Source organism: Zalophus californianus, chromosome 10 (assembly GCF_009762305.2).
Source record: "Zalophus californianus isolate mZalCal1 chromosome 10, mZalCal1.pri.v2, whole genome shotgun sequence".
In the NCBI taxonomy this organism is placed as follows: Eukaryota; Metazoa; Chordata; class Mammalia; order Carnivora; family Otariidae; genus Zalophus; species Zalophus californianus.
This window is the reverse complement of record NC_045604.1, coordinates 25,442,867-25,454,338: the sequence shown is the minus strand read 5'-3', so window position 1 is coordinate 25,454,338 and position 11,472 is coordinate 25,442,867. Positions and strand designations below refer to the sequence as shown.

The 11,472-nt window shown below is 55.9% G+C and overlaps 1 protein-coding gene and 1 long non-coding RNA gene across 5 annotated transcripts in view; one reads left to right on the top strand and one right to left on the bottom strand.

The window, feature by feature from the left end:
• The first annotated feature begins 2,376 nt into the window (after nucleotides 1–2,376).
• Nucleotides 2,377–11,472, top strand: part of CDK18 (cyclin dependent kinase 18) — a 31,665-nt gene continuing 22,569 nt past the window's right edge. Inside the window, exon 1 of one of the 4 annotated variants that reach the window (XM_027611694.2) lies at nucleotides 2,377–2,489. In XM_027611694.2, coding sequence (XP_027467495.2) covers nucleotides 2,387–2,489 — 103 coding nt within the window. In that variant the 5' untranslated portion in view covers nucleotides 2,377–2,386. Of the gene's footprint in view, nucleotides 2,490–7,339; nucleotides 7,586–7,643; nucleotides 7,699–10,252; nucleotides 10,406–11,472 lie in introns of those variants that run through there. The other 3 variants (XM_027611697.2, XM_027611693.2, XM_027611692.2) reach the window with 3 other exon arrangements.
• Nucleotides 2,397–7,572, bottom strand: LOC113932480. The gene is made up of 4 exons (XR_004819371.1): nucleotides 7,452–7,572; nucleotides 6,927–7,062; nucleotides 6,064–6,201; nucleotides 2,397–2,534 (listed from the first exon to the last, which is right to left on the bottom strand). It is a non-coding gene; the product is annotated as an uncharacterized LOC113932480 (long non-coding RNA).

Genomic DNA, 11,472 nt, shown 5'->3' with positions numbered 1-11,472 from the left:
TCGACAAGAAACACAAACTAAAGATTTTAAATAACAGCTCAGGAGAAGAGTCCACCAGGAGCTGGATCCATTGCGCTTACCCGACAAATTATTACAGACACAGGGGATGGAGGGCCGCTGGTGCTGTGGGCACTGGGGTGGTGGGGAAGGTCAGTCGGGTGACAGTGGTGGGGGCCTTGGAGCCCTCTGGGAAGATGTCGTAAAGGTGTACACGATGCTCCTGTCGCCAGCCTTGTTTGCTTTCTCTGTGGGGCAGTGGGATCGGGACAGATGGGCCGGGAGGCTGGTGCCATCACAGGCTCCTGCGGCTCCCCCCAGCCCCGGCCCAGCCCACCGGCTCGGCAGTTACCAGTTCGCCCAGTTGCCCCCCAGCCTGCCGCATGCGGGCTTCTGCCCCAATCCCGCTTCCAGAACTGACCTCATTAGGGTCAGTGATCCAGGCTGACCCACCACCTCCATTTGCCTGGGGCTTCCAATTCCAGAATTTGGAGACTCTCGGGCAAACTGGGATAGTTGGTTACCCCACCAATGGCTTCCTAGTTGCCAAATTCAATGATGCCTCTCAGTTCTTAACCATCTTGACCTCCAGGTCTCAGTCCTTAACCATCTTGACCTCCTCCCGATACCTCGCTCCCCCTTGATACCCTCTCCTCCTGGCTCCTGTTCTAACTCCAGGCCTGCACATTCTTCTCCTCCTTTGTCAGCTGTTTCCTCTGCCAATTCGGTCCTGCCATTTGGGTTCTACAGACCTATTACATGCTAGGTACTAGGGATATAAAGACTGAAGATGTGGCATCTGGCCTCGGGAAAGCCCAGTAAAGAAGATAGACATGGATCCCCCATGTACTGGGAGACACGCAGTGAGAGGAGTTCTTCACACTAAGGAGTGATCAAGCCTGTCCGGCCAGCATCAAAGACTATGAGGTATTGACTCCTGAACAGGGTTTTGAAGACTAAACAGGCGTTTACCAGGTAACAGGTGAAAGGAAGAACCCTCTCCAGTTGGTGGGAATGACATGCTCAAAGGCATGAAGCAGTGAAGTGCGGAGGTGCGTGCAAGGGGAGTGCACAGAGTTCATGTGGCCCGGCACGTACCAATGATGGGGGTGGGGAGGCTATAAAGCGAGCTGATGAGGGAGGCAGAAGCCAGCCACATGGGGCTTCCTATGCCATGCCTCTTGGAGCAAGTCCATGAATGAACTTCGAGAGGCCCATAGCTCCCAAAAATGAATGGAAAACACTGGGCATGTATGTTTTTGATTCTAGGAAGGGAATCTCTCAGCTTTCTTCAGATTCTGAAGGAGGGGACCCAAGGCCCCCCGTTGGGGAGTCATGAGAAGGAGCAGCTGGGCAGAGGAGCCCTTTGTCAAATTTTCATTTTGGATTAAGATCTCTCTGGTAGCTGACCAAAGGGAGGATGATGAGGTATGGAAGCCAGAAGCCAGTTTGCCAGGGAGGCCCGCACGGTCTGAGCTTCAGCCCTCTTCCCTGGCCCTGAGCAAAGTCTCTTCAAGGCAGTCTGCCACCCCTATAAGCACCTGTTCCAGACCTATCCAACAGACCTCCCCAGCATTTCCAGATGTTTCCACCAACATGTTCTGCAGGCCCCTCATAGTCCACCTGGCCACAGCTGAAGCCAGCATCGGCGCCTGGCACATGGTAAATACCAAGGAAATGTTTTCAAACTGAATTGAGGTCCACCTCTACAATGAGCTCATGAGCTGGATTTTAGGGTCTTTCTGGGGATCAGCCAATTTTCTTTTACCCAGAAGTTTCAAAATTCTTAAGCTTTTCTGAAAAGATAAGCTATAGTTCCTATCCTTATTGAGCAACTGAATTTCTTTATTATAATACAAGCCCATTCTGTAATACACATGCTGAGCATGTCTTCGACCCCATCTTACAGGTGAGCAAACTGAGGCCCAGGGCTAACAAATGGACTTAGGAAGCCCAGATGAACCAACTCTCTTTTCCTCCCCTCCCTGCATGGGGACCCTCTCCCCATAGTGACCTAATGCTAGCCAGTTGTTGCCTGCCTGCTCACCCCAGTGGCTGGTCCGGTCATGTTGCTAAGGGCCACTTCCCATTTTCCCTGCTTTGTGGGACGGTTTCGTTGCCATGGCAATGCAGGTTGTGTCTGTGTGTGTGTCTGTGGTGTGTTTGGGAGGCGCTGCTGGACTCAGGGGTGGGGCTCTAATTGGTTTGACGGTTGCTAGGGTCAACAGGGCTGTGATTGGCTTACTCTGTTTATGTGTCCACCCTCTCCTGGAACCCTCCGCGGATGTAGATTTTGCTCCCTCTGAAGTCTGGCGCGGTTGTACACAGCGCATACAAGCGCACACGCGCGTGTGTGTGTGTGTGTACTCACACATGCACAAGGACATGCATGCCTGTACATTTAGCACAAGCAGTGAGGAGAGGATGTGATGCTCGGCGCAGTGACAAAGTGGCAACTTCTGGTCTCTGTCGTGGAATCACACTGGAACCAGGTAAATGACATTTGTCTCCTAATCGTCCCCACTCTCCAGAAGTCACTAGAAAACAATGGCCTGGATTTATTCAGAGGAGGAGGAAGAACTGGCTGGGTCCAGCGACGTCCTGCTGTCCTGACTGACTAGCACGCTTGGAAGGAGCTAGGCCACTGGGGTTTGGTCCATGGGCTAAGGTCCCTGCTGCCAATCTCGCTCCCGAGGTTCTTGGGGACAGCGTCCCTGTGTTCTTACTTCGTTTCTCATTTCTCTGGTCTTCACTTGTCTCCTAAGAACCCTAAGAAGGTCTCTTTGGCCAAACACTAATGATCTCATATGCATGCAGATCTTTTTAGAGTTTACAAAGTACCTTCACATTCACCCTCTCATTGAACCCTCCTGAGAGGCAGCATTCACATCATTCCCATTTTTCAGAGGAGGAAAATGGAGGCCCAGATCAATGAAATGGACTCTTGCACCTTAGGGCCAGAGTCAGATCTCTGGGCCTCCCAAGTGTCCCCGCGGTGCTTTTGAAGACTGTGCTGCCTGTGTGTGGACAGGGCCAGAAGGGAGGAGAGCCTGCAGCAATGTGCAGAAAGGAGATTCTCTGTTGGCTGAACTCTTCCTGTCTGGATGCTGTGCCTCCCCGGGGAAAGTGGGGCGGGCTTGAACTTTGGTTTTTCAGAAGCTATTCGAATGCACTGCCCACACAGTCTGTGAGGGAGAGCTGTTTCCACAGCTTCCCCACTCAGCCCTCGGGCGTCTGGGGACGCCTGTCCTATCTGCAGGGCAGTGGCATGTCATTGGCAGCAAGGATTGGAGTGGGGGAGTAGGCTGGGCTGCGGCTGGGCCCCCGTTGTCATCCTGCCAGCACTGCCCTGGTGACCAGGGTCACCCCGATGCCATTTAAGCTAGCAGAGGGGAAGGGGTCTGCAGGAACTATAGGGGAGGGGCCCCGGAAGCCGGTGTGCCAGGGGACATCCCTAGCTGAGAGTCTCTTGTCAGACCCTCTGCAAGGAGGCTGTTATCGAGCAGAGAAGAGAAACAAGCATTGATTGGGTGCCAAGTTTACATCACATTGAAACCTCACAACAGCCCCAAGAGAAAGGGACTATTGCTATCTCCACGTTACAGACTGGAAAATCAGAGAGGTCACAGACTATGTGGCTGTAAAGCCCAAGGTCTTGCTCGGTGGGGCAGGAGGGCAGGAGTCCTTCCTTAGTGGAGGACCAGGTAGGGCTGCTTCTACTAAGCTGGGCTCCTTGAGAGATATATGGAAAGAAAATCGGCATGGGAGTCACGGCGAGGGACACCAAATGGTTTTGCAGGGAATTTTTAGAAGGGCACAGACAGGGAGCAGAAAAATTAGGATGGCCCAAAGAGCACACACACGTAGGCTCCCTATCCAGCTAGCAAGCTCTGCCCACATGGCCATGTTCGCTCTTCCCTCGTTCCCTTTTTTTTTTTAAGATTTTATTTATTTATTTGAGAGAGAGAGAGAATGAGAGATAGAGAGTACGAGAGGGAAGAGGGTCAGAGGGAGAAGCAGACTTCCTGCTGAGCAGGGAGCCCGATGTGGGACTCGATCCCGGGACTCCAGGATCATGACCTGAGCCGAAGGCAGTTGCTTAACCAACTGAGCCACCCAGGCGCCCCCTCGTTCCCTTCTTCTAACTGCCCATCTGCTCATGCCCTTCCCTGGGGCTGCTGAGGTTCTGCAAACCATTCCCTGGGTTCCATATAGACACCCATCTGCAGTCCATCCCCTTCTCCCAACCCCAAGGAATATGACAAATGCCTTCAAAACTGAACATTTCAGATTGTGAAACTCAACCCCATGTCAGGTAGCAGGGGGTTGGGGGGGCGTGATGTGACAATCTCTGAGCAGACAGCTGGCCCTACATTGCTTAAGCTGTCACTTCTCCTCTGTGAAGTTGTCCCTGAGTCTTTGGGCACAGTTTCCTCCCCTGCCCCAGTCCCTATTGCTTTGCTATATGACTGTTTCTCTGCATATCTCTTCCCTACTGGATGGGGAGCTACATGAGAATAGGGACTGAGACTTAAGTCCCAAAGATCAAGGACAATCGGTGGCACGTGTCAGGTCCTCAACAAATGCTTGTGGCAAGGACAAACAACAGTAATTGCATCTACTATTTATCGAATTCCTATTATGAATTAAGCCCATGCTTTGGCATACATTATCTTTTTTTTTTTAAAGATTTTATTTATTTATTAGAGAGAATGAGAGAGAGAGAGCATGAGAGCGAGGAGGGTCAGAAGGAGAAGCAGACTCCTTGCCGAGCAGGGAGCCCGATGTGGGACTCGATCCCGAGACTCCAGGATCATGACCTGAGCTGAAGGCAGTTGCTTAACCAACTGAGCCACCCAGGCGCCCTGGCATACATTATCTTTAATATATACAACAACCACACAAGATGAATTTTAGTATCTTTGTATTACAGATTGCAAAACTGGGCTCTGAAAGGTTAAGTCATTTGCCCAAGGTCACACAACAAATAAAAGGAGGTTCTATGAATCAAAGCATCCCTAAGAAGCTTCCAGCTTGGTCTATCACTCCAGAGGTTGCTCCCTTATCTTCCAGACTCAAACAGACACAAAGTTCCGTGATCCTGGCTCCAAACTATCTCTCGAGTCAGTCCCCTCCCCTTTCCCTGCTGCCACTGCTCCAGCCTAAGCCTGCATCATCCTTCACTGGGAGCAACCTGCAAACTGGGGTTCCTGTCTCCAGATGTGCCCCACCCCCAATCCCCCTCTTGGCTGGGGGATCATCCTACACCAAAGACCTGATGATTTCTCTTTCCCCTGAAATATTCCACACTGCCCTGTAGTTCCCAGATAGAGCAAATATTAGAAGGATCTTCAGAACCCAACACCTGCCTCCCTCTATGTGTCACCTCTGGTCCCAGCCCCTCTAAGCTCTGGCCTCTCATCCCTGAATTCTGCAAAGGTGTTACCTAGGCTTCCTGGGAAAACAGAAACCCCTTCCTGCCCTCCACTGTCCTCTCATCCCAAGACCCTCAGCGCAAGCAGCAGAAGGCAGCCCCAGGTCTAAGCTGGGTCCTACAACATCCCGACTCTTGTTCCCTGTCCCATTAGACCGTGAGCTCCCAAGGGACTGTGTTCGGTCTATCCTTTGTGCCCAGCATCCTGGCTATTGTTGGGCATATAAGACATGCTCAGAAAAGTTTTGTTGAAACCTCTTGACCTCATCCATTCCCCTCGTTCCTTGAAGCTCTACCCTTTGGCCCCGTTCTCTCGAATCCTCTAGTACCCACAGTTTCTTAGCCATAACCCTCTCCCCTGCCCTCCCTGTCCCTTCCTGCCTCTGCCCGGCCTCTCTGCCCCCCTGTGTTATTATCATACACGTAGATTATGGAGCCCGGCAGCCTACTATCCCCAAAGTCTGGAGGCTCTGGATCCATCCACTCTTTGCACCTCTTCAGCACTAGGCAGATTTCTTTTTCTAGAGGGCATGTGCCCAGGAAATCTGCATGCCCTGGCAGAGAAAACAGAGGTAGCAGAGTTGGGAGGCCCTTTGTAGGGTGCCCCTGCTGACTACCCACAAGTCACTCACCTGCAAGCGCCTGGGGTCTTCCTTCTTTCTGCATCTCCAGCCCTCCTGGAGTCTGGAGTGATCCCGTGTTGTAGGCTGGATGCGGGCTGGTGGTGGAGGGCAGATGGTGGTACTGAGAGATGAACCTCAGGCCCATGGCTTCCAGAAAGGAAACACATCCACACTGTGGACCACCCTCCTCAAGACACACTCTCCCACACACCGTGAGGACCCCCAGACTGCAGAGGTCATGCCCACCAGCAAGGCAGAGGACACAGACCTCTTTGGTTTGGTGCCCATACGATCTGAGATACCACCCCCTCTCCTCACAGCCTTCAGGAGGAAGCAGGGCTGGGCGGGGCCCAGGTGGGGCCACTGTGCCCTTCACTGCTTCCCCATCTTCCTCGGATCTCTGAAGTTAGATGGCATGGCCATTAGCCTGGGTCCTAATTGTGGTTTGCCACTAACTCTTTGTGGGAAGTTGGGCCAGCCCGATCTCCTTCCTGGGCCTCAGTTTCCCCTTCTGTAAAATGAAAGCTGGACCAGCGCTAGCTATTCTGTAAGGTCTCTTGGATGATTCTCAGTTGGCCTGTGGGGTTTAATTCCAAAAGACAAACTGAATTACCCTTCAGGGTAGGAAATGGGGGTGATGGCTAATGGTGAAGCTTCACTGAAGCCCCAGAGAGGTGGGGTCAACCAGGTGGGAGCTTGGTCCCAAAAGGTAAGTGACAAGTCCCACTGGACAGGGCAGAGGGAGAACCCCAGGGCTACTGTTGCAAGAACACTAAAGGTAATTATGGCTAAAAGGATAGGCCTGTGGGCATTAGCTCCTGGGGTGCCCGGTGCTGGGATCCAGGATCAGACTCAGAAGGTGGGAAAGCTACCTTTAGAGAAAGGCACTGTCAGCAAATCACCCCTGGTGGTCTGGCCCCAGTCCTGGGGTGCTCCGATCCAGAGGGGCTCATCATCGCCTAGTCAAGGCTCTCCGGGCCAGCCCCAGAGGGCTGGCAGAGGCCAGGCCTAGGAACAAAACCGGAAGAGGCACTTGGACCCTGGTTCCCAGAGTGGGAGAAAGGGGTGGGCACCCGGGCAGAGGGAGCCCTGGGGATTGGCAGAGGCTGTGGGCAGGGCGGGAGGGACGGGGGAGGAGTCAACTTGTACACGTGAAAAACTCTGGCGGGGGCTGGGTTTTTCCCTTCCTCCTCCTCCTCCTCCCCCTCCCTCCTCTTCCCCACCTTCCTCCACCCTCCCTTCCCCTCCCCTTCTCCCTCCTCCTCCTCCTCCTCCTCCTCCTCCTCCTCCTCTTCCTCCCCCTCCTCCTCCTCCTCCTCCTCCTCCTCCTCCTCCTCCTCCTCCTCCTCCTCCTCCTCCTCCAGCTCAGGTTGCAGCTTCTCTGGGGAGCCGCTCACCTTTCCGGAGCAGGGGAAGCAGCCCCGAGCCCGGGCAGGGACCCCAGCAGGGCGCAGGGCACGGCGCCCAGCCCCGCGGCACCCCGGCTGTCGCGGGCGGGAGCCGGCGCGCCGCGGCCCCCAGGACACGCGCGGTGAGTCCCGCGGGCGACGCGCAGTGTCCGGAGGGCTGGGCGGGCGGCGCGCCGGGGGAGGAAGGGGGCGGTCGGAGGAGGGGGCACCGCGGCGCCGGGTAAACCGAGCAAAGGTAAGCGGAGCGGCTCTTAAAGGCGCCGGTCTGCTTTTGCCCTGGGGCGGGAGGTTGGAGGGAAATGCCGGAGCGCTGCGGGGAGATCGGAGATCACTAGGCGTGCGGGCTCGCGTGCTGGGGGTGGGTGAGGCCCCGAGCAGGCCCCTCCCCAGTTCCAGGTGCGCCGGTTTGCCTTCGCAGATCCCTCCCTCCCCCGGCGAGTGTCCGCCGGGACTCCCTCCGGCCCCCGGGCTCCGGTCTGAACCCGAGGAAGCAAAGTTTTCCACCCAGGTTCAGACCAGGCGCTTTCCAATCGCCCTTCCTTCTGGGAAGGGCAAGGGTCGGGAGTCTCCGGTGACGGGAGAACCCGCGCGAGTGTGCGGCCAGATCGCGCCTTGAAGGGCTTTCTGGGCTCCGGTGAACTTTCCAGAGTGACAGCCTGGAGGGTGGGAGACCAGAGCCCCGGGGTGAAGGTGGAAGGACGCGCGAAGCCCTGCAGGTTCCAGCGTGGGGGCGGTGGAGGCGGACTGGGGCCTCTGGGATTGCGGCCTCTGCTCTGACCCCCCAGGAGACCACAGGGGCCGCGGCCCCTACCCCGCAGCGGCAGGAGGCCAAGGGTTAATAGAGCGGTGGGGGGGGGGGGCGGCGGGTGGCCTGTTGCGCTGTGTGGCTTGAGGATTCTGCTGTATGGGGGCGGGGGGGGGGGGGGGGGACAGGATCAGGAATCTGGAATCTGGAATCTGAAATCGGTCCGGGCTGGAGGCCTCTCTTCTCTCCCTGTTGGTGGCCGGAGTTGTCTGCAGGCCCTGTGGGCGTCGGGCTGTTGAGACAGTGACCGATTTTCTGTGCTGTGGGGTCAGCACCCTCCTAGGCACCAGTGGCCTCTTTAATGCTCTCTGAACCCTTTCCTGACAGCAGGGGTAGGAAAGTTAGGGCTGTGTGAGGAGTGAGGGTCAGCACCCCAGAATCTCATCCCCACCCCCAGCCCATCCCTCTGCAGTTCCTCAGCTGCAGCCTGGGCACTGTGACTCACTGCCAGCTCCAGCTATCGCCCCCTGGCCAGGACCCTGTGAGATGCAGGTGGCATTTTCCACTGGGCATGGGCACACAGCACATTGGGACCCTGGGCTGGGGGACCAGAATCCTTGAGGATGCTGGGAGGACTGGCTGACAGGCTCGCCTGCCCACAGAGATCCCCTACCTTTAGTCTAGCCTTGGGAGGGGGCTGGGACACATGGCTTAGGGTTGTGGGAAGGCAGGGTTGGTCCCAGGCAACAGTGGCTTCTGGGTTTGGGTCTGCATCTTGAAGGCGGTCTGGAGAGAGGGGCACCTTGCCACAGCAAAGCTACTGGCTCAGATTACTCTGCCCCAGCCACCTCCTGTGCAGCTGATGAGCCTGTGAGGCTGACCTCCCCCACCCCTGCAAACTCACCGCCCCGTTAGGTTCCTAGGACTCTCCCCACTGGCCACCCATGCCCCTCCAGGAGAATAGAGCCCCCATTCTTCCCATATGTATGGGGGTTTCCAGAGCCAGAGTGGACTCAGTCAGTTACATCTGAATTCTGAATGCCTGGGTGGCTACCAGTTATAGAATATCTGCTGGGTGCCCAGCAGTGTGTCCCACAGCTTCATAAAGTAGGCATTGCTGTCCCATTTTATAGGCAAGGAAACAGAGGTTCTAAGAGACCAGCTTTCCGCAAGTCTCATGTAAGTGGGATCCAGCCCACTTCCATCTGACCCTGAGCTCCCTGCTCACAGTCCCTGCCCCATCAGGGGAGATCCTGGCCCGCTCTGGAGTTCTCTGGTTCGACATCAGTCCTCAGGAGAAGGAAGGATGGGTGGGGTGCTCCGGGTAAGGAGGCTCCGGCTTGTTCTGTGCCAGGCAGAGCCAGGCTTCTCCGTGGGTCGCAAGAGAGGAGACACCAGATCCGGGGAACAAGTAGGTTCTTGGTCTGAGATCTCATGGGATCCAGCTGCCTGCCCAGGAAGCCACCCCCTGAGTCCCAGGGGACATGATGCTGCCTTTCGGGCTGCACTTGTTTTCTCTGTAGACCCAGACTCTGTCGTCTGCTGACATGCCCCATGCTATAGGGCAGAGCCTGGCTTGGTCTTCCCAGCTTCTACCCCAACCATGCCTCTTCTTTCTGGGGTCACCTGTTTGGGACTTTCGTCCATCATCTCTATCCATCCCTCCCGATTCCTTTCCTTCCCTGAGTTTGAGACCTAAAGGGGAGGGCGAACCAGGGTTTTGCTGGAATCCAGGTCCAGAACGTACTAGCTGACCTCCTCTCCCCAGCAGACTCCTGAGCTTCTCCGAGCCTCAGTTTCCTGATCTGTGAAATGGGAGTCATCGTAGGGCGGGTTGTTAGAGGAACTAAATGAAATAACACATAGTGCCTGGCATGTAGCAGATGCCCAATGATTAGCTGAATCGTGCACGGTTATTTGGGAAGGAAATTTCCCAGTTATGACACCATGCCTGGCTCTGAGGTAGAGAAAAAAGCCGGCTTTCTTAACCCCAGCAGGCTGGGCCCTGAGCATCTTTCCTGCTCTTCCAGCTAGGGGAAGAAGGGATGGATGGAAACCTGCCAGGAGGGGACCAGGAATCTATGTTGTGGGGACTCTGCCCTCTAGTTTCTCGCATGAGTGAAGGTGGGCACTGGAAGCTGGAAGACCTGCAGCCTCTGGCTCCAAGGGGCCTCCGGCCAGGCCTCCTTGCCCTGGGGTAAGAAGACCCTCGCTTATGACTTACCTAATCGCAGTCCCTTTTCTGCTCTGTTGTCTGTGAGGGAGTAGCTGGCGTGGGTCCAAACTCACCTGATTAGCTTCACCTCATTTTTGGGGAACAAGTCATTTCTCTTTTGTAGCCCCGTGTCCTGCCCTCACCTCTCCTCTCCCCGACCCTGGACCCTTTGCCTTTGCCCCGCTGGCTTCAGCTGCCGAGTGGGCGCTTTGCCATCTCCAAGGGGTGGGAGCTCCCCAGCAGTAGGCTTGTCTTGTCCTGGTCTCCACAGCTGCGTACATACCCCTAGAACCCAACTCTAAGGCCGGGGCTAACAGTGGTTCGGGCCAAGGGCCTGGGGCCCAGGATCACCATGGAGCGGGGGGGCTGGGCCCGGCGGGATCTGGCCAGTGGTGCTGGCGGATCAAGAAGAGGGAAAGCTGTAGGCGCATCTCAGCCAGGACTCCTGTCTGAAGGAGAGCCCATCTGCTTCTGAAATCTTCACAGTTTCATCTGCAGGGGAGGAGGGATAGGGAGGCAAGTATGAGGTTTGACTCGCAACCAGAAAGGGTCTTAAAGCTCCTTGCAGGCATGAGTGTCCCTGGTGAGGCAGGGCACCCTGGGTAAGGAGACGTTGGCCAGAACTTTTGGAGGGACAGTGGTGAGACCCTCTTTCTTGGAACGGTGGACCAGGCTCCCACCCTCTGCTCCCACCCCACCTACTGACATTAAATCAAGTCTTCCCTGGAATTGGCGGGGTGGGGACAGACGAGGTGACTCTATAATGGCCACCCCGGTGCATTCATTCATTCTTTACATGCGAGCACCCGCCTTCTGTCCAGCATGGGGGGCGGTTTACCAACTTGGGGTTTGGCTCCAATCCTGCCCCTGCGGCTGAGTGAGGTGCCTCGGGCGCAGGACCTTGCCCACCCAAGCCTCAGATTCGTCAGTGAGAAAATGGGGAGAGTGGGAGTGTTACACGTGCCGGAAGGATGTCAGTAAAGGCAGCGGCCACCACACTCCCGGCTTCTTGCCTCACCTCGTGTCATTAGCAAGGGGCAGTAGCCCCC